Raw genomic sequence first — 23,298 nt, 5'->3', positions numbered from 1 at the left:
CAATGATGAACAAATAAGATTCCAGCATTCTATTTACAAATTTAAACTATAGTTACACGCATTGCAACAGACACGCAACAGTTAGCCATGGGGACGATAATGGAGGTTTTGTGACAGAAGAAAAAGTTTCGAGTAAGCAGTGGAGAGTAAGTCTTGATAAAGTTTTGTGTCTATGCTACTGGACAGAGGATTAATGGATCCAGCAACCAAGAGATAAAGTATTGCCATAAGAAATACATTATGTAGTTATAAAGCACTTTCCAAATAAGGTTTAATAATTAAGTCCACCGCCATTATAAGAAACAAGTGAGGGTTGTAGGCTTGTGGTCCATCAGGTAAATTGGCTCAGTGAGAAACCTTTTATCAAGGAGTCACATTGCTTATTCAAGAATTTGAGGCAGCATGTAGTGTTGCACATTGTATAGTTGTTACAAGAACACTATTATGCTCCTCCAGGAATTTGATGTTCTGTGCTAGAGTAAGTAGGTCAGGTGGTCAGGTAGGCAGCAAGAGTCATCTAATGACATTCTTTAAGATATGGCTGCAAGTCACAGGTGTACCGGTAGTTGGTCATAGTGTTGGTTCACCCGATGTCAGATGATTCAATGACAGAATGGTGGCAGCTGGTGTGGGTGAGGTGCACTAGTGTTATGGCTTGCTGAGTTTGGCAGTCTGAGGTGTTGTGTGTGTACATGCATGTGTGTGTGTGTGTGTGTGTGTGTGTGTGTGTGTGTGTGCGTGTGTGTGAGTGAGGGAGGGAGACTGAGTCGTTACACTATGAAAAGAGTTGTAGCTCAAAAACTAATCAATTTTGTGTGCTGTTACAGATGCTTATGGCCATAATATTTATCAACCATAGGTATACAGTTTCCATTCCCATTTTTGTTTAGAAGGACACATTTTTCATAAAAAGCACTCTGTTTGTTCATGGCAGTGTACCATAAGCCTCACTCATATTGATGATACCACTTCCACTAAATATATAGCATTTAATAACCAAAGTAGCAGAAGGTAGCAAAGAGTGGGAAATGGCTGATCTGTAGAAGCACCTCAGCATTTAGCATGGGATATGGGTCAGACCCAAGTGATCATCACCTTGGGATATGTTTGGATCACTGTTGTAATGTACACAATACCAGTTTTCGTCTCCAGATCATGCTCCTGGATTCGCAGTGCTATTGGCACAGTGATAGCAATCATAATTTTTAGCAAGCTATTTTAACTGATTGTACACCCCTCAGAGGCATAGTCAGGATTGGAAAATGATGTAGGCTTGTAAGTGATATGTGTTACTCAGATTTAGAAAAAGAAGTCATATAACTTTGTTTGCTCGTGTGGGGGGGGATTACATTGCAAGGATTCCCAAGGGGATGAAGAAGATAACTTCAGCAGCCACAGACTGTTCTCAAAGGAGAAGGGAAAATTGAAAGGTGAAGGAACTAAGCCCTTTAGCACCTGTGTCTATGTCTGGAAGGTATGTTTTTCAGTTCTGGATGTGAAAGCCCTCAGTGTCCTAAGTCAGGTGAGCCTGTGATGTCATTTGATTGGCAAGGTGACTTTCCTGATGACAGTTCAGTCTATTCCGGCATGAACTGGTCAATTGTTGTCATATCAGCTAAAAGGTGATGAATGAAAAAGGCGACTTCGTTGTAAAATTTTAATATCCCCCCTCCCTGAAAGAGTTCACTGTGTGTGTGTGTGTGTGTGGGGGGGGGGGGGTGAATTCAGTGATGTCAATGGTGCCTTAAATTTAACAATTCAGTAATTTGATTTCATTTAACAATAAAGATCTTGGAATATGAATATAACTGTTAAAACGTTACCATGTGACGACTGCAGTCATCAACACAGAACTGACAGTGGTGGCTTTACAAAGGCAGGTGAAGCTAGTTTCAGAGACAGCTTTGAGGATTACTGAGTACAGAGGGAGAATGGAAGCATTGTAGGTCAAATTTATTACAAATTAAGTCGTTTAAGTAACATTGTAGCTGTTCAATTGATGAAAGAAAAATTGCAAACCTGAAAATATATTAATGTGCAGAAGGGGCACCAAATCAGCTACTTGATAAATCTTTCTGATCATCAACCAATTTACATAATTGTGAAAGCAAGATAATTTAGTTCAGTTAAACTAAACAGGAAGATTGTAAAAATAGCTCATGACAATAAAACAACATCAAACAAATAAATAAGGACAATAATAAAGGGGTGATGTTTGAAAGTCACTAAAGTAAGCAATCCATAAGACAAATATAAAATAATAGTTTTGATTAAAGATAACAGTTATTAGTTTTGCACTGGAACTTGGCCAAGACATGTGGTCATCTGGAGTGGCTACATGGGTTCTGCTACAGAACTTGCTTGTGAAACATCTCATTCAGAATAGCAAGCAGGATGAAAATCGCTATGGGAACAATTATATGAAGTAAAATATGGTAGAAAACTGTAAAATGGGCAGCAACTCTATCTAGTGATTTGTTGCTGCTCCTGTGCCATCAGCTTATCCAAAGACTTGAATAATTCAGTGTTGCTAGCAGTCGTGTTCTGGAGGGTTTCAGTTCGATTCAAGTACAAGATGTTCATTTAAATCAGTATTCCAAAATATCAACAACTGGACTGTTTTAAATCAGTTAAACATTTAGGATTGGAACTCAAATTGCAGCTCCTGAAAATTCTGAAACAAATGAGTGGAAATGAAAGCAGTGTAATAGAAAAATTGTGATGTGTATTGATGTTGACATAGATCATGAGTATTTGGCAACTAGGCTGCAGCACGTACTGGGAGATGAAGAAGCTTGCACAGGATAGAGTAGCATGGAGAGCTGCATCAAACCAGTCTCAGGACTGAAGACCACAACAACAACAACAAACTGCATGTTATAACCATAGTCCACTTCAAGTGCTTTCTTTCTCATCATTGTCGATCCGGAAAGAAAGTGCCTTACAAAACACAGCACACATCTGAATAAAGGGGCAAATCATCAGTCATTCTGAGGATTAGTGTTCCTGAAAAGTGTTTATTCTATAATGTTTTAGGAATAAATATATGAAGCATTGTATGAAGTATTTATGACATCCATACTAATGTTGTTGTTCTGCGAATGAGTAAATAAATAAATCGTTGTTTAAAATAATTAAAATTAAAACAAAGTTACCAACAAATAATAAGCAACTTCCCTATAATGACACACCAGCCTTCTAGTTTCTTATTTCTCTTAACGAAGTCGTCTGTCACATCCAGTGGTGTAATAAATACTGAATGATGAATGGCAAGAGGTCTAGTCCATTTAGTCTTTTCTGAAAGGATAAAACATAATTATCGACCAAATTGAACAAATACAGCAGCATACATTATTCATTTTTAGAACTTTAAATGCTAATAATAGATAATGTAATAATGGTTATGTAACTTCATGTGAGACAATAAACTTTGAAACTTGCCTGTCCTGTTGAATTTTGTAGGTATACCTTAATTCTCTTTAAAGTATAGAATGACCTCTGTGGTGTGGCTGTAGTTACAGAAAGTGTGGCTGATGTTTTCAGAAGCTTGTTGCTATTTGGATACTTGTATTTATTGCATAATTGCAATAGCAGATGAAGATCTGGAATCTTTTTGGCCCAGAACTCTTCTCATTCTTCACTATTTGAAAGTACTTCACTGGTTGAAACTGGGAGCAGCAAAGAAAATCCAGACGGAAATTTCTTATGTTCTGTAAACTTCAACTCTATTGTGACAGAATTTAAAAATGGTGTAAAGAGTGCCACTTGGAGTTACTTTTCAGGATCACACATCAAGTAGTTTGGTCTCTTATTTTGGATCTTAACCACCTGGGAAAGTAAGATTGAGGTATCCAGCTGTTGACAAATTTCAGTTGCTCTCTCATAAAAGTCCTGAAAGTTTTTTTAGTGTCAGACCTCAGAATTTCCAATTCTTTTTTAGTGTCATAAGCTACTTTCGTGGCTTCTCTCAACCACATTTTTTGTTTCTGAAGAATTTTGCTTCATATACAACCAAATCCAAAGACCTTAGCCAGTTAGACAGAGGTGTCAAATTCACACTACAGAATGGAACACATTAAAAAATTTTCCTCTGTAGAAATCAGTACCAGCATCAAATCTTTCAGTCCATCCAGTTGCACAAAGGTCTTTCAGGGTTCTTGGATTAGATAATCCATCATGATTGTTTATGCAGTCTGAAAGAACATCTTCCCTTTTTGTGTACCTAAAATAATTATGAACTGGTCAAATATGAGACATTGAGCTCAACAGTGGACACAGAGTGCAATAGGATGTGTTACTCTGACTTCATCTTGCAGTCCTTACAGCTTCCCTGACGTTGGTGGAGCACTATCATAATCTTTGCCTCTTAGGTATCGTGTACCTATTCCAATTTCTTTCAGCTATTCTAACAGATAAGATGCTACATATTGTCCAGACAAATCTACTGTTTGTAGGAAGTCTTTCCTTAGCAATTGTGATTGCTAGTTAACATAACCAAATACACAGAGTAGTTTATGATGACAAAAACAATCAGTTATTGATAAAATTATTTAGATGAATAAAATATACTCGTCAAGCGGCAGCAGAACACACACTGAAAACTGTTGTGATTGGCAAGCTTTCGGAGCCAGTGGCTTCTTCTTTAGACAGAAGGGCTGTCACCCTTCTTCCTTCCCCTTCAACCCTTCTGCCTGAAGAAGAAACCCCTGGCTCCAAAAGCTTGCCAATCACAACAGTCTTCAGTGTGTGTTCTACCGTCACTTTATCTATCCAGTTATGCAGAGTAGTTTGTTACATCCCACTGATATTAGCAGTCTTGTGAAATAATACAGAAAAACACTTGGATATGTTTACTTTTTCACCAAGTTTTTCAAGAATTCTTACATTACATGATTCAGTAATTTAATTTGGTGTGGTAGGACTTGTGTGCAAAATGGAAATGAAGTCCCATGCTTCTTGACAGAGCATAGGGGAATGATACAGGAGACCCACATTGCTGTACTAGGCAAGGTACTAATGGGGGTGGTTTGCCGTTGCCTCCCTCTGACTGTAATGGGGATGAATGATGATGATGAAGACGACACAACAACACCCAGTCATCTCAGGGCAGGTGAAAATCCCTGACCCCACCGGGAATCGAACCCGGGACCCCGTGCTCAGGAAGTGACAACGCTACTGCCAGACCACGAGCTGCAGAGAGGACTTGTGTACTTATTCCTTATTTGATGACTTTCTAACTCGATGTATGCATTGGCACGAAATCTTAATTTAGCCCAAAGATTTCTTCATTGCGGTCTAGTAGTTCCTTAGAAAGAATTATTCCAAAATCCTTCCTTTCTCTTAAAGCAGGTTCTTGTCTACCACATAAATAACATTTTTAATTGTGAGTTTCAAATTCTTCCTATGTTATACATGTTTCCTTAGTTCTCATTATCATTTCAGTTGTCAACAGATGTCTGAGCATTCTTTTTTATAGATAAAAATAGATCTGCATAAGGAATGTAATTTTTATAATACTGATATATCAAAATATTCTACTGCATTCTTCTGATTGTTATATTTCTTTTTATACATTGAACCAAGAGGTTGAAAATTCATTTCAGCCTCTAACCTTTAAAATAAGACACAAAATTTGCACTAAGTCACATAATCAATAGCATTGTGTTCTAGCCACATCCATTTAGACAACCATCTATGTTATAATCTGAGGATTTGTCCCTTTTCCTGATTATGTTTTCAGTCTGGAAATGTGTATGTTTCTTCTGAATGAGTCATATATTGCTTAATATTTTACATCTGTCAGTATTGCTTAAGTTACTTCTATCAACAAACAAATAAATGTCATTTTTTACAGATGGAGTTGGTAATGGAGAAATGCTAGTACAGTCATACTTGTCTTTTGAACTGACTATTTCAGGTCATGAGCAAGAAGTGACACTAGAGCTAGCTTGCTGTATTTATAACATATTTTCACCACTCACTTTAAGGTGTTCATTGGGTCATTCCAGTTTTGCAACTTTACATTGAATAATTAATTTAATTTACACTTGCAAAGGTCTTTTTTAAGCTCTTGAGTGATGATAGTTCCAGAAAAGAGGCAATAAACATGTGAAATGTACAGTATTGAAATGTTGGGACACCCTGTGCATAAAATAATCCTAAATACTATTTATTAAAGTAAAAGAGAAGAAGTAGTCTAAGTAAGATGATTTTTTAGAATATGTGTTTTCTAATATATTACCTGATAAGTGAGAAATTATATAGAATGAAATGATTAAAATTCCACAGACTGACTTTGGTAATACTACAGAATATAGGCCCATTCAGGAAAGGCACATCATCACAATTTTTTATTAGACAGAAGGAAGAAGTTGATAAAAGTTTTTGGTGCTACAATAAGCCTCGACTTTAGTGGAGTGTGAGGTGCAGAAAAAGTAGGAAGGAAAATATGGTTGCCACATTGAGGTGCAACATAAGAGGGGGAATGTTACCAGTGTGCTATACAATGATGCCACCCAAGGCATGCATGCACTCCTATAAAGAGCAGCGATGGTATAAATTACACACGGAAGTAATGAGGTTGGGTGAAAGTATATCATAGAGTTGATCATATTCAAACATAACTGTACTCATTACGCTATTCTCTTTTCATTCAAAGCACTCAAAACAAGTTCATCATGCCACTGTAGTGATTCAGCTGTTAAGTCACTGTTCACACAAAGTGTATCGACGCATACTGACAACAAGGAGGGAGCCAAAGTTCAACTTCAGACATCATTCCACTTCTTGCTGCTGTGTTCAACAGGCACAGTTTAATGTCACATTCATTACAACTAATAATAACCATATTTTAGTGTGAGCACATTTAAAAACACTAAAGAAATAAAGGAAGAAACTTTAATGGCTCTGGGAGGGGGCTTTGGACCCCTCTCCCTGTTCCCCCACCCCCCTTCCTCCCCTGCAAACCTATGACCCTGCTTTTTGGAAACTGAAACTGATAAGGCAGGGTGTGTACTGTGAGAGAAGCTAAATTTCGGAATGAATAACAGGATTGGTTCAATAGTGTCATTCAGAGTTTGTTTCAGTTGTCCTGAGTACCAAAATTTATGTCACAGGATATGTTCAGAATAGAAGCCTGTGACTTGTTACCTGTGTAAAGTTAAATTCTGATTGGAATGGTGTATGGGGCAGTGTATATCTAGCTGCACATTATGCTGTGAATCAAAGATTGCTTCATTTGACTATCAGTTGGTGACCAGTTGTATTTATTAAATAAGAGACACAGTTGTCTTCAGTATAATCCAAGAAATAATGGAGTCCACAAAAAAAGCTCTATTACTTGGAAACTGGGCACAAGGAATGGTGCTGGGTTGCACTTATTTAATGGTGGTTGAACAATTGGTGGTTTGGTTGAGTAGCGAGTGTGATCTCAGTATTTCCTCAGAGCCCTTCAAAACAACGAAGCCACCTTCTCCATGATAATGGCTTGTGATCTGCACTTTTGTAATTCAAGTTTTCAACTTCCATAAACTTTGGACATAATTTTGCCGTACCAGACTGTGGTGAAAAAAATTTAGTGAAAATGTCTGAACATAGCAAAATAATACAAACACATGACAGAATCAATCAGTAGTAGAGGCATATAATGAAATGTGGAGGAATAACGAAGAGAGCAAAACAAGGCTGGTTAATTATGGGAGAACAGGGAGCACGCAACATACAAATGTAGAAGTATTGATACATTAGTTGCACAGGGGCCTGCTAGTCCTGTCGAACCAAGATATAACCACATTAGAACACAGAGTCGTGTGCAGTGGACAAAAGACGTCAGCTGTGTGGCTGTCATTGTTTGATGAAGTCCAGGTGTCCATAACAGGTAGGCTATTTTCCATACCAACAATCCAGTGGGGGATAAGGTCTGTAAGGCAGTACTGATATCAAACAAGCATGTTTAAAAACCTATAAGGCACAGAGGCAACTTTAGAAAAATGGCACATTGCCACACATAAGCAAAATATTCTAGCTATCAGGGCCTGATTGTGGCAAAAACACTGTAGAATCATCAGCAAGGCTAAGCAGTAGCTTTTGTAGGGAGCACATTGTGCTCATGTGGGAGCTATCTAGAGCTTGTACAACAATAAACTGGTAGCCAAGATCGCAGGAATTCTTTTTGTTCCATGATTACCGCTTTCGGAGAAACTAAAGCCGCCATCATTGGATCTTAGGAGACATACAGGTTACAACATCAAAGAAAACAATGGTGATATTAGTAGTTGCCTATAACACACAGGCATTACAAAATTATCGTAAGGAGCACATAGGTGTCCAAGATAGATGACATTATAAATGTTGAGTGTCTCCATCACATACATGTACTAGGTACTACCGCAACTCTGACTCTGTTCTTACATTGTGTAAGCCCAAACAACAGGGACTTATATGCATCGAGAATAGAAAACATTGCATTGGGAATGGCTAGCCACTAGCTGAAATCTGGATGTGCGTAATAAAATCTAAAAATGGACAACTGATTGCTGCACTCTATAATTTATAAGCCACATAACAGTCGCTGAGTGCACTCACTTTCTGAATAGAAGGTAACCTGACTCATGGATTTTTTTGAATGGCGTTAACTTTTAATTAATACTGTTGGACCAAAGCATCATTTACACTTTATTTGATGTTTTTCTACTATTGTAAATGTAAACAATCAAGTACTGTTCCAAATGTTCGGTTGTAAGATTGTGTTTTTGATCACTCAAAACATTTTTATAAGCAGAAAAGGGCCGTTCTACATCAGCTGAGGTAACTGGGCAGTATTTGAATTGGCATGCTATGTGGGCACTTATTGTTGAGGAGTTCACTAGAATAATTTTATTCATTAACTGAATAGATTCATTCAGTGCCAAACCTTAAATTCTGAGCTTTTTAATACTTGCAGATATATGGGAAAAATGAGTGCTGATCACAGCAATGTCTGTTTTAATACCAGAATCATTAAAAGCTTCTTTTGCACTGGCAAACTGCCAAAGTCTCTGCACTTTCGAAGTCATTTACTACCCTCTATTGGCCTCAGAATGTTCATTGTAAAACAAAACAGCTTTGACCTACGTACACCAGCAAGTTACCACTGGTTTGGTAGGCAAAGCCACATTTGGTAGTTTTATTTGTAGTTCTTGATGTGAGCAGGAGCCTTTAGAAACACTTTCTTTGTGGATGAAATCAATTTATTCACATTCACAAGTGTGGAACATACTTCTTCAGCAAGGCGATTTACTCCATGAGCAAAGAACATCAGATGAATCAAATTGGGATAAAATACTCAGAGGGCTTTTCGTGCTTTGATCACATAGGGAACAGCATCTGAAATAAACACAAACACCCATTCAACTGCAGAAGATTGGGAAATATTTTTCTAATACCCTCATTCACAAAACTGGTGATCGTAGAATGCTTTATTTTTTCAAGTTCTTTGCAGGCCACTAAATAGGAAGAAGAAGGATCTTCTTTTAAAGCACCAACTATTAATTTTGCATGTAATGGCCACAAGTGTTTGTAGTTTCATCAACTGAAATCCAAAAATAATGCTCTCCTTGAGTTCATTACGTATTTTTTCCAGACCATTTACATAAATTGTCAGTATGTAATTTTTATGCAATGTTGATTCATCTGATGTCTTTTGATTTAAGCAATATTTGCACAGGAAGCCTTTGAGGATAGAGTTTGTAAGTTTATAAAGAGGAATATTGCTTGCAATGAATTCTTCACATAGATCCATGTTAAACTGACTTTCTTGGTTACCTTTGGACAAATCCCCACCAATGCAACTTGCTGTTGACAGGCTGGTGTATATGAAACTTGTTTTTGCACGAAATATTTTTCTCACAAACTTGACAGTATAAAACGGTTCCGTCGTATGTAAATGTTCCAGGATGGTCAGCTATCCATGGAATGACATTTCTTCTTTTTGGGCCACATGGCGCACAACACTTCACACACTACACATCATAAACATGTTCACCTGTGCACAAGTAAATAGAAAGATAAACTGAAACAATGGACATGTGATTATAAGCTTGCGTAATTTAATTTAATTGTTGCCGACGTGTACGGTATGACAGTGGGGGGGATTAACTGAGGGCGAAGGTGTGGGAGCATTGACTCTGTCTGCCTTTTCCTGTTCCTCTTCTGTAATGATTTTGCTAGGCAGTGGTCTCTCAGTTAGCAATTGCACGCAGTTCTAGGTCACGGTCAATCTGTGAGACATCAAAACTAGATCGAGCTAGAGACCACCTGTCTAAATTTTTAAAATATTCTAAACATAGAGTGAAAATATGCATCAACACTAGTTTTTTAGTCTCTATTTATAACATATGCATTGAAATGACAAATTTATGTAAAAGAAGTGAAAGAAACCACCAGCACAAATTGAAATTAAATTTATTGCAGTACAACCCCTGTAATCTGTTACATTTGGGACTGGGGTATGGATCGGGATGCAAAAAAAGGCCAGATTACCAGAAAGTACAGAATAGCGTGGATGTATGTAAAACAAACATCCTCTGAACTCAAAAATGGCTACTTTACACATGTTTATTGATCTCTACAGTAAAAACATTGCTATAAACCACACAAAAGATGTGAGTTTTACATATTGCTAATGACCAATGCTGTACAGTATATATTTACTGTACTATACTGTATGTGCAGTACATATGTACAGTAGTGTAAAAATTGAAGGTAGCCTATATGGTAGTAAAAAAATACTGTGAAGATAGTCAGTTATAAATTTTTGTGTAGGTGAAATTCTGTACTTAGCAGCAGAGTTCCTCCATTTCTTGATCCACAAAATGTCCATAAGTGTTGCAGTTGAGTTCTGCTAGATGTGCTGAAGGGCAATATCAGAAGCATTCTTGGTATTTGTGTGTCAAATTCAAGTAGGGGATTCATCAACACCACTCTCTGAGTCCTCATTCACAGTTTCTTCACAATTTTTTTCCAAAATAGTCGCAATAATCTGCTTATCACTGAGTTCTTCACTGGTTTCATAGTCTTTGTCACGTTGTCCAATCCAATCCTCAATTTCAGTAGCAGGGACATTTGGTTGTTCAGTTGGACAGTTTGTAGATTCATAATGATGTCCTGTGTGTTGTATTGTTCGCCTTCGATACGATCACTTTCAATCATAACTTCTGGCCAAGGCTTACACCAAGATTTTCGGAGCTTGTCAGGTTTTAGTTCCTCCCATGATTCAGTAGTCGTGTAGATAGCATCTTTGACATTAAGGGATATCATAGCTACAAGTATGTTAGAATTTCTTGGGACATTTTTTGAATTGAGCTTATGTACTTTCTGCAATACCACCTCTTGAGCCATTATATCACTCCCTGGTCCATTGGTTGAATAAATGATATGCTATTTGGTGGAAGGAAGATAGCCTTTATGTCCCGTTTCACTAAATCATCTTCAGATGGATGTGATGATGCATTATTTAACAGCAATAGAGTATGAACAGGAATCTTTTTAGTTTCAAGTCTTTTTGAACAGCTGGAACAAACTTCCAGTCAATCCAACATTGCAGTCCATCCAAACAAATTTTTGAATGTGGTAATAAGCCAGCAAGACATATAAGTTAGTAATGTTTTTGAATGCCCTAGGATTCATAATGTGTACCACCAACGTAGCCACGATTTCATTTGATGCAGCAAGCGTTTTGTTTGGCAGCATTTTCATGGTTTAGACTTGTCTCACCTATGTTATGGACTTGGCAAAGTAACAGTTTATTTTCTTTGACAGTTTTGTGAAATTTCACAGAAAAGTCTGCAAAAGCAGAGTTACTAAATGCCGCCTTTCGAAATTCTTTCACTAAAGAAGACAAAGTAGATATTCTAGAATTCGAATCAAGAACAGCTGCCAATATGTGAGTAACTTAGAAGTAGATAGCCTTGGAGTAGAGAAGCAACTTAAATCACTTAATAAAAGCAAGTCTTCTAGTTCAGACTGTATACCAATTAGGTTCCTTTCAAAGTATGCTGATGCAGTAGCCCCTTATGTAACAATCATATACATTCGCTCACTCGATGAAAGATCCGTACCCAAAGACGGGGAAGTTGCAAAGGTTACACCAATATTCAAGAAAGATATTAGGACTGATCCACTAAATTACAGGCCCACATCATTCACATTGATATGGGGCAGGATTTTGGAATTTACATTGTTCTGAATGTCATGAATTACCTCAAAGAGAACGGTCTATTCGCGCACAGTCATCTCGGATTTAGAAAACATTGTTCTTGTGAAACACAACTAGCTCTTTACACACATGAAGTGTTGAGTGCTAGTGACAAAGTATTTCAAATTGATTCCATATTTCTAGTTTTCGAAAATGCTTTTGACTCTGTACCACACAAGAGGCTTCTGGTGAAATTGCATGCGTATGGAATATCATCTCAGTTATGTGACTGGATTCATGATTTCCTGTCAGAGAGGTCACAGTTCGTAGTAATTGATGGAAAGTCATCAAGTAAACCAGAAATGATTTCTGGGGTTTACCAAGGTAGTATTATAGGCTCTCTGCTGTTCTTTATCTATATAAATGATTTAGGAGACAATCTGAGCAGCTGTTAGGTTGTTTGCAGATGACGCTGTCACTTATCGTCTTGTAAACTTATCGGAAGATCAAAACAAATTGCAAAACGATTTAGAAAATATATCTGAATGGTGCAAAAATTGGCAATTGACCCTAAATAATGAAAAGGGTGAGGTCATCCACATGAGTGCTAAAATAAATCCGTTAAACTTTGGTTACGTGATAAATCACTCTAATTAAGGCTGCAAATTCAATTAAATACCTAGGAATACAATTACAAACAATTTAAATTGGAAATAACATGTAGAAAATGTTGTGGGGAAGGCAAACCAAAGACTGCATTTTATTGGCAGAACACTTAGAAAATATATGAGATCTACTAAAGAGACTGCCTACACTACAGTCATCTATCCTCTTTTAGAGTACTGCAGCATGGTCTGGGTTCTTTACTAGACAGAATTAAAGGAGTATATTGAGAAATTACAGAGAAGAGCAGCACATTTTTTATTATTGTAAGAAAGGGGAGAGAGTATCATGGGCATGATACAGGATTTGGTATGGACATCATTAAAACAAAGACATTTTTCATTGCTGTGGAATCTTCTCAAGAAATTTTAACCATCACTCTCTCATCCATATGTGAAAATACTTTGTTGATACCAACCTACATCGGGAGAAACAATAATTATGATAAAGTAAAGGAAAGCAGAACTCGCACAGAAAGATATAGGTGTTTGTCTTTTCTGTGGGCTATTCGAGAGTTGAATAATAGAGAATTGTTGTGAAGGTGGTTCGATGAACCCTGTGCCACGGACTTAAGTGTGATTTGCAGAGTATCCCTGTAGATGTATATATAGATGAGAAAAGTCCTTAGCCATCTTGGAATCAGCAGATGGTTTTTCACCAGGAATTAGAATGCCATGACGGGATTTTCAGCAATGAATGCAGCCTCAAAAGCTGCAAACTGACTTCTAGCTCCTAGTTTTTTGTGCATATGTATTGCCTTTTCTTGTATAGTGGGCACAGATATTGGGGTTCGTTCCTTCTTTCCTGATGGAACTACATCCACAATGTGTTGTCAAGCAGTTCAAGTTTGGGCTTTTTCAATGTTTTGTGATTATTAAGAGTGTTTTTGCCACCTGTCATCACTGTACATGTCTTCCTAATTTATTCTCCAATCTTTTATTGTTGTATCACCTACATTGAGTTTCTTGACAATTTTTTGGAGTGATTCCCCTTTATCTTGTCTTTATGACACTGCTCAGTAGTACAATGTCATAAAACAACCAAGAAGTAAGAACTAAAAACTTCACAGTGCAGTACTGTACAAAATAAACGGACAACATCAGAAATGATACAAGAGATGACAGAGCACTAAAACAGGCAAGTGACAAGAACTATTACTTGTAAACAACAATACAGTAAACAGAATGAATGCTGCAACATATAGTGAGTCACCACCACAAAAATTGGAGCAAGTTCGGCTTGAGCATGGTTGGATGAACTAGGGCAGCGGATCAGCTGAGGGTGGACAAGAGGGTTCTACGTAATGTCTTTTGTAGTGGTATATTAATATATTTATTAGTAAATCATGGTTGAACAAGTGTTAATATGCCCAAGTCTTGCCAACGTCTTGCTGGTCATTCATGTTGATAGATGATGCTCAGTGTCTAATGGGTTGGTATGAAGGAGATTTGTTTTTAAAAGAAATGTACAGTGTATGCTGCAATGGGTCATTTACTAGCATATCAGAAACATGGAAACATGTTTATAAATAGATATTTCATATTGTCTGTCACAAGTCCTCATTTTGCTTTACCAGTGTCAGCTAGTTGATACTGGAGGTGTTTTTGTACTAATACTAAATATAGTGGAATAATGGCTACATAAATGAATATGGAATTTTCATTGAGAAGTTCCAGGGGCAATACCTTTCCATGGCTGCCAGCTATTACAATTTGTAATTGTTATGGATTTGGCATCTTAATTAGAGAGTTAAGGGAAGTTACTAAAAATTATGGTAATAGACATTTTACAGTTGTGTTAAGAACATCAGAAAAGTTATAATTTACATTTCACTAATCATATGCTAAAAATTACTCTTACAGTTGTCTGCAACTCGCTTGGAAATAAATATTATGCAAATACTGTACATGGTTGTAGAAGAGGCCCCAGTAAAGCCACTTGTCATTATAATGTCAGTGATTTCGTAGCTAACTTGAACTGCTGCCTCACTTGTGTCTTTTTTATTGTCAATTAGTGTACTTCGTTTCAAGATATGAGCATCCATTTTTACCATAAGCAGAAATGTGTCTTCCAAAATTAAGGAGGACTGCAACTTACATGACAAACCATTGCTCTCATTGTTAGAACGTGGTTTGTTATGTCAGTTTCAGCATCAGAGCTGGGAGCCAGTGAGTATACTCTCCCTTACCATATGGACTCTGACCTGGGACAGTGAACATTTTGGAGAAGTCCTGCTCCATGAGGCACTGTTGGAACAGTCCCAGCTAATGGTTTACGAGATTTGAATTGAAAACTATTACACATTTGTAAAACTCTGAAGAAGGAATGTCTCATTTATTTGGTGAACCTAACATACCCGATTAATTAATCTAATTGCCTTGCAGTAGGTAACAAACCATTTATATCATCATTGGATGCAAACAAATAACTGAATATTGTGCTCATTCATGAATTACATCCTCTTAACAAACTATTCTCTTTACAGATTACGTTTACAGTTTCTTCTTGGATATTGCTGCTGATTTTGGCTATATTGTTGCTTGATGTGTGTCTTTTTTTATATTTTGGCCCGCACTTTTGAAAAGTGATACTTGAATGGGTTGATGTGAAGAAATGTGGTGGTGGTGATCAGGAGAGCAGTCAAGGTGAGGAAGAGGAGGACAAAGAGGGGGGGTAGTGTCAGCAGCAGGAAAGAGACAGTGATAGCAGAAATACCTTTTTTGTAATAAAAAAACTTTTCCCAATCTTAAAATTCAGGCTACCATGGTCAGTAACTCATTATTTGGCATATTTTTCTCACATAGGTTGTGCAGTAATTCACAGATTTCTGGATGGATGTATTTGATGACTTACAGACATGATGTATTTGTTATTTCTAATGTAAGTGCCCCATCTCATTTTGAGCACTTCTTTGCAGCTAACAGTTTGTTAGCTTAATGACATTGTTTAAAACAAATTTTACTGTTAATTGTATTATATTGCAGATTACCTTTGATCCTTCGGTTAACAGTATATCTCGTTTGTTTAAAAATGTCTTGAGAAGTTTGGTGGACAGCTTGGCATGTTTTCTACGCTTATATGAGAAATGGAATATTACCTGCCAAGACAAACTTCCATATCATGTTGTTATACAGCAGAATGAAGAGTGTTTGAAACTTCAAGCACAACTGAATCAAGGTAAACTTATTTACATATGGTATAATAGATAAATAAGATAGGATCTGGAGAATCAAATAATTGGGGCAGAACCAATAGATATAGTATATTGATTCTAAGCACAGATAATATCAAATCCTAAGTCCTTAACATGAGTGAATCTTTCTTCAGGACAATGTGAAAAGATGTTAGAAATAACATCAGTTAATGTAGGAAGGAAAGAAACCACCCAGAACAACTTTTGTAGAGAGAAGGACATGACATATACACAACATGTCAAAATTATTTCTTATTGTTATTAACTATGTGTTGCTGGATGATGTGTTTTTAAGTGGATAGAGTGCATATCAGAGTCTCTGCAGACTGTATTCAACATTTGTCTTCTCTGATCTTCTACTACTGTGACATAGCAGATACTGAGAAATTTCAAAGTATTGAGATAAAGAAATACTATGAACCTGGTGTTTAGCTCGCAATGAATAATATTTTACTGAGATCGTATAACATATACTCATTAATCATCTGGTGATGGTACAGGAGACATATCATACATATAATTCCTTGTATAAAATTATATGTAATGAGATGGAACAATAAACTAAAATTAGTATTTTTTTCTGAGAAGTAAGAGTTATAGTTAACATAATAAAACTAATGAACTTAAGTTATCAGTTTATCCTCAACAAACTCTTCCACCAGGTATTAATAGTTCTCCATCGGAGTATCATGCAGTTTCTTTTCTTTTGACCCAACCACAAGTTCAGAGTTCTTGTGTTTTAGTGATAAGTGATATGTGATTTATTCATCTCATTATGTTCAATTTTCAAATCATTTGATTTGATGTACAGGAGACATGACAAGGTTTACAAAAATAAACTTATTTTCTATTTTTTAAGAGAAATACAAAAGTTTACATTATATTTTACACTTCTAAGTTACAGCTACACAAGTAAATAAAATAATACATGTAATACAATCCCTGTGTTCAGACTGTGAAGCTATCCTAAATGAATTTTTCGACAGAATAATAACACTTTTCCACCAGAAGAGTAAAGAGCAATCTTTTCAGTGAACCAAGCTCCCTCTTAAATATATTACTGCTCTTTATTTTATTGAAAATTTTTAACCCCATATACTCTTGCGTTTGGGCATAAAGTTCTAAACAATGTGTTGGAAGTTTGCAATTTTCTCTGTGGCGAGTGCTGTAGCTGTGGTCAAAATGGAAAGTGTGTAGTGTATGTTGATTTTTGTGTAAGAACACCACCTCCTCATATATGTAACATGTGGGGGTAGATAGTATTTTTAAATTTTTTAACTGTGGTCGGCAGGATTCCCGTGTTTTTGCAACACACATGTTTCTAATTACTTTCTTTTGTAATACTAGGAACCAACTGACATTTGCTGAATTTCCCCAGAAGAGTATGCCATAATGAATAACTTACTCAAAGTAGTAGTGATTAACTATCTTTTTGGTATCCATGTTTGTGGCACCTGACAAAATACACATTGTAAATGCCAAGCTGTTCAGTTTATTTGCTAAGTAATCTATGTGTACCTTCCAATTTCAATTTTTATTAAGATTTAGGCCTAAGAACTTCACGTGGTTTGCTTCTGTGATACCCTGATCATTACAAGTTATCTTTATTTCAGTCCTTCCTACTGATTTAGCTTCAAATTGCATAATTTTGGTTTTAGTTACATTTAGTTTTGGCCCGTTTTGATGGAACCAAGTTTCGAGTTTTTCTAAAGTATTTTTGGCTTTTTCTGGAATACTTTCACATACCTTATTTTCAATTAGAACTGATGTATCATCAGCAAATAAGACTGAATGAACATCAGTAGCAAGTGGTAGGTCATTTATGTAAAAAAGAAACAGATAGGGACCCAATATTGAACCTTGTGGGACTCCTTGGGGAACTGTTTTCCAGTCTGAGGACTAAGTGGTTCCATTTGAAGTTAAAATTACTCTTTGTCTCCTATCTGACAGGTAAGAGCTAAACCATTTTAAAACAGTGTCCCCGATTCCATACATCTGTAATTTGTGGAGGAGTAATGTATGGTTCATTGAATCGAAAACTTTAGTTAGATCACAGAATATTCCTGTGACCTTTCTACCCTTATCTAACGTGGAGCATATTTTTTGGATAAACTCATTTATAGCATTCACAGTGCTCTTACCTTGTTGGAATCCAAACTGGTTTTTAAAAATTATATCATTTACAGTAAGAAATTTATTAATTTGTTTTGCTGCAATCTTTTCAAACACTTTAGAGAAGACCGGCAAAAGAGAGATAGGGTGGTAATTCCCCATATCTTCTGTCGATCCTTGTTTGAATAGAGGTTTTATACCAGCGTATTTCAATACATTTGGAAGGCATCCCTGTTCAAAAGATTGATTTATAATTATTGACAGTGGTTGAGAAATAATATCGTACACACACTTGATTACAGATGTGGTTATTTCATCCCATCCATGTGAGGTTTTGTTTTTTAGAGGCAATATTTCCTTTTCCACATCCCTTTGGGTGATTTTTTCAAATTGTTTAAAAGATGTGTTCTGCCTTGATAGAATGTCATATCCACATATGATCTTACTACATTTAGGAAGAATTTATTGAAACAATCTGACATCTGAACAGGTTTTACAATAATTTCATTTTCACGTCCAATTTCCAAAATCTCATGAATTTTTACTTTGGCTCCTAATTCAGACTGAACAACTGACCACACTGCTTTTGTCTTATTTCTGTGTTCTTGTATGAATTTATCATTTGCCATTTTTTTAGCTGCCACTACAACTTTCCTAAATACAGCTTTATCCTGTTCGACATAAGTAACAAAATCCGGATTTCTGTTTGATTTTAACTCATTGTGGAACTCTCTCTTTCTGGCACCAGAAATTTTTATTCCTGTTGTAATCCATTTGAGTTTACCATTTACTTTCTTTTGCTTAGATCTACGAGGAAATGATTCATTAAATTCCTCTAAGAAACAATTTAAGAATTTGTCATAGTTTATCGAGCTTGAACTGTTAGTCTGTTGAAGATTTTCATTTCCATGTATTGGTGAATCTTAGCATATAATTTCAATAGATGAAAGGGAGACATAAAATCATCTTTATATCTTGTACCATATAAATGATTTTCCATGAATAATTTTACATTGCTGTATAAAAAGTTTGTTATATCTTAATAGTAATGGAAATTGCTGGATGGAGCAGTACATTAAATCAGGGAAAGGCAGTGACTCACCCATAGTGGATTGATGTGTTGAGCACAGAAACACACAACAGAAAAAAACATTCACAGTGGCTTTCGAGCACTATCTCTTTCTCTATCAGTAGTACACACATTCCTACACGCAACCACACAGACACAAAAGCACTCTCCCTTGACCATGAAGGTCATAGATTTGTGTGGAGAGGGCTATTGAAAGTTTCAGATTTTTAAAAAATAATAGGAAGTGTGATTCCCTTGTTACATAGCAGCATGTTTCAATTACTTTTTGGTGGAACCTCAGTATACATGACAAATTATATAAACTTATAACCTCAGTATACATGACAAATTAATAAACTTATACCTGAATAATTTTGTTTTCCAGTTATAGCTACTGAGTTTAGGAAGGGCTGTCATGATTTTGCAGCAAAGCTAGAAATCTACTAAATAAAACCTACCAGTTCTTTAGTGGCATTACAAAAAGTATTCAATTACATCACTTATACTATTGTGTACCTCACATTGAGGCATGTAATCATTTGTTTTCCATATTGTAAGAATGAAGGAGTATTTTAGTAGGAAACTTATTTCTAATTGTTATTGGTGGAAGTGGAGAAAATGCTGTGGGTTCCTGTAGTCATGTCCTAGTTCATGAACCACAGGCAACGTATGAGTGGCCAAGTATGTGGTCCCGACAGTTGGGATACCAGTTACTTTGGAATAAGGCTGGGCATCTCTGACATATTCTGAGTCGTGGTCACCTTTGTGCTCATACGGCAAAGACTACCAAATCCACCGGTTAGTCCCTCAACCGTTAGGGGTAAAACCCATTGGGACACGGGGCAAGTAAGGCTAGCAACCTGCTTCCCTGGTACTTTAAATATGATGATGGCAACAATCAGAGCAAAATGCCTCGGACCTTTGGAGGTGACGGAGTCCCACCTCTAACTGACAAACCAGGGACTCCTAAGATACGACTTGGCAAACAAATGGTAATGAGATGGGGAGCTATTAATATCAATGGGGGCTACTCTGGGAAGAAGGTAGAGCTGGCCGAGGCTGCAAGTAAGATGGGGCTGGACGTTTTAGCTCATTAGTGACATTCGGGTAAGGGGTGAGAAAGACGAGGAAGTGGGAGAATAAAAGGTCTACCTGTCAGGAGTCAAAGCAGGAATAGCACAATGGGGTGTAGGGCTTTACATCAGGAAAGAAATGGAATCCAACGTAGTTGCAATAAGGTATGTAAACGAACGACTGATGTGGATAGATTTGACAGTGTCTAGCAAGAAAATTAGGATTGTGTCAGTATATTCGCATTGTGAAGGGACAGATCAAGATAAGATGGATAGTTTTTATGAGGCACTCCGTGATGTAGTTGTTAGAGTAAAGGACAAGGACAGTGTTCTGCTCATGGGTGATTTTAATGCCAGGATTGGAAATCGAACAGAAGGGTATGAAAAGGTTATGGGTAAATTTGGAGAGGATATGGAGGCCAACAGTAACGGGAAACAACTCTTGGATTTCTGTGCCAGTATGGGCTTAGTAATCACAAACTCATTAAGGCAGGGGAACCAGATCTGTCATTGACTATATAATAACAGATCAGGAATTCAGGAAGGCTGTGAGGGACACACGTGTATTCAGGGGATTCTTTGATGACACTGATCGTTATTTAATCTGCAGTGAAATTGGGATTGTGAGGCCAAAAGTGCAGGAGGTCAGGTCCATATGTAGGAGGATAAGAGTGGAGAAACTTCAGGATAAGGAAATCAGGCACAAGTACATAACAGCAATCTCAGAAAGGTACCAGTTAGTTGAATGTAGTCAATTACAGTCATTGGAAAAGGAATGGACAAGGTATAGGGACACAGTACTAGAAGTGGCTAAAGAATGTCTTGGAACAGTAGTGTGTAAAAGTAGGATGAAGCAAACAGCTTGGTGGAATGACACAGTCAAGGCAGCCTGTAAAAGGAAAAAGAAGGCGTATCAAAAATGGCCACATACTAGAACTCAAGTAGACAGAGAAAGTTATGTTGAAGAAAGAAAAAAAGCCAAACAGGTAATTGCAGCATCCAAGAAGAAATCTTGGGAAGACTTTGGAAACAGGTTGGAGACTATGGGTCAAGCTGCTGGAAAAACATTCTGGATTGTAATTAGCAGTCTTCGAAAGGGAGGTAAGAAGGAAATGACAAGTATTTTGGACAGGTCAGGAAAACTGCTGGTGAATCCTGTGGATGCCTTGTGCAGATGGAGGGAATATTTTGAAGAGTTGCTCAATGTAGGTGAAAATACGATCAGTAATGTTTCAGATTTCGAGGTAGGATTGGATAGGAATGATGATGGAAGTAGGATCACATTTGAGGAAGTGGAGAAAATGGTCAATAGATTGCAGTGCAATAAAGCAGCTGGGGTGGATGAAATTAAGTCGGAACTCATCAAATACAGTGGAATGTCAGGTCTTAAATGGCTACACAGGATAATTGAAATGGCCTGGTAGTCGGGACAGGTTCCATCAGACTGGACAAAAGCAGTAATCACACCAATCTTTAAACATGGAAACAGAAAAGATTGTAACAACTACAGAGGTATCTCTTTAATCAGCGTTGTGGGTAAAATCTTCTCAGGTATTGTTGAAAGGAAAGTGCGAGTATTAGTTGAGGACCAATTGGATGAAAATCAGTGTGGGTTTAGGCCTCTTAGAGGTTGTCAGGACCAGATCTTTAGCTTACGGCAAATAATGGAGAAGTGTTATGAGTGGAACAGGGAATTGTATCTATGCTTTATAGATCTAGAAAAGGCATATGACCAGGCTCCTAGGAGGAAGTTATTGTCTGTTCTACGAGATTATGGAATAGGAGGCAAACTTTTGCAAGCAATTAAAGGTCTTTACATGGATAGTCAGGCAGCAGTTAGAGTTGACGGTAAAATGAGTTCATGGTTCAGAGTAGTTTCAGGAGTAAGACAAGGCTGCAACCGGTCTCCACTGTTGTTCATATTATGTATGGATCATATGTTGAAAACAATAGACTGGCTGGGTGAGATTAAGATATGTGAACACAAAATAAGCAGTCTTGCATATGCGGATGACTTAGTTGTGATGGCAGATTCGATGGAAAGTTTGCAAAGTAATATTTCAGAGCTAGATCAGAAATGTAAGGACTATGGTATGAAGATTAGCATCTCAAAAACGAAAGTAATGTCAGTGGTAAAGAAATATAAACGGATTGAGTGCCAAATAGGAGGAACAAAGTTAGAACAGATGGACGGTTTCAAGTACTTAGGATGCATATTCTCACAGGATGGCAACATAGTGAAAGAACTGGAAGCGAGGTGTAGCAAAGCTAATGCTGTGAGCGCTCAGCTACGATCTACTCTCTTCTGCAAGAAGGAAGTCAGTACCAAGACTAAGTTATCTGTGCACCGTTCAATCTTTCGACCAACTTTGTTGTATGGGAGCGAAAGCTGGGTGGACTCAGGTTACCTTATCAACAAGGTTGAGGTTACGGATATGAAAGTAGCTAGGATGATTGCAGGTACTAGTAGATGGGAACAATGGCAGGAGGGTGTCCACAATGAGGAAATCAAAGAAAAACTGGGAATGAACTCTATAGATGTAGCAGTCAGGGCGAATAGGCTTAGCTGGTGGGGTCATGTTACACGTATGGGAGAAGCAAGGTTATCCAAGAGACTCATGGATTCAGCAGTAGAGGGTAGGAGGAGTCGGGGCAGACCAAGGAGAAGGTACCTGGATTCGGCTAAGAATGATTTTGAAGTAATAGGTTTAACATCAGAAGAGGCACCAATGTTAGCACTGAATAGGGGATCATGGAGGAATTTTATAAGGGGGGCTATGCTCCAGACTGAATGCTGAAAGGCATAATCAGTCTTAAATGATGATGATGATGATGTTATTGGGATTTGCAGTAGATGATGTTAACTATGTGTACCAGATATGGCAGTTCCCTTCCATTTCCAATTCCATGATGAGTCTAACATTGAGATACACTGAGTATAGAAATTGTCGCAAAATCTCTCATATTGTGAGAGATATAATATGTAGAATATGATATGAGTTCACTCCTAACTTTA

At 37.1% G+C, this 23,298-nt stretch overlaps 1 protein-coding gene across 1 annotated transcript in view; it reads left to right on the top strand.

Moving 5' to 3' along the window:
• LOC126195572 (dynein axonemal heavy chain 2) overlaps positions 1–23,298 on the top strand; it is a 957,657-nt gene that overhangs the window by 146,669 nt on the left and 787,690 nt on the right. The window contains 1 exon segment of the mRNA XM_049934198.1: positions 15,820–16,012. Within this exon segment, the coding sequence (XP_049790155.1) occupies positions 15,820–16,012 (193 nt within the window).

This window comes from Schistocerca nitens, chromosome 7 (genome assembly GCF_023898315.1).
Source record: "Schistocerca nitens isolate TAMUIC-IGC-003100 chromosome 7, iqSchNite1.1, whole genome shotgun sequence".
NCBI lineage: Eukaryota > Metazoa > Arthropoda > Insecta > Orthoptera > Acrididae > Schistocerca > Schistocerca nitens.
Note: the sequence above shows the minus strand (reverse complement) of the source record. Positions and strands in the feature narration are given on the sequence as shown.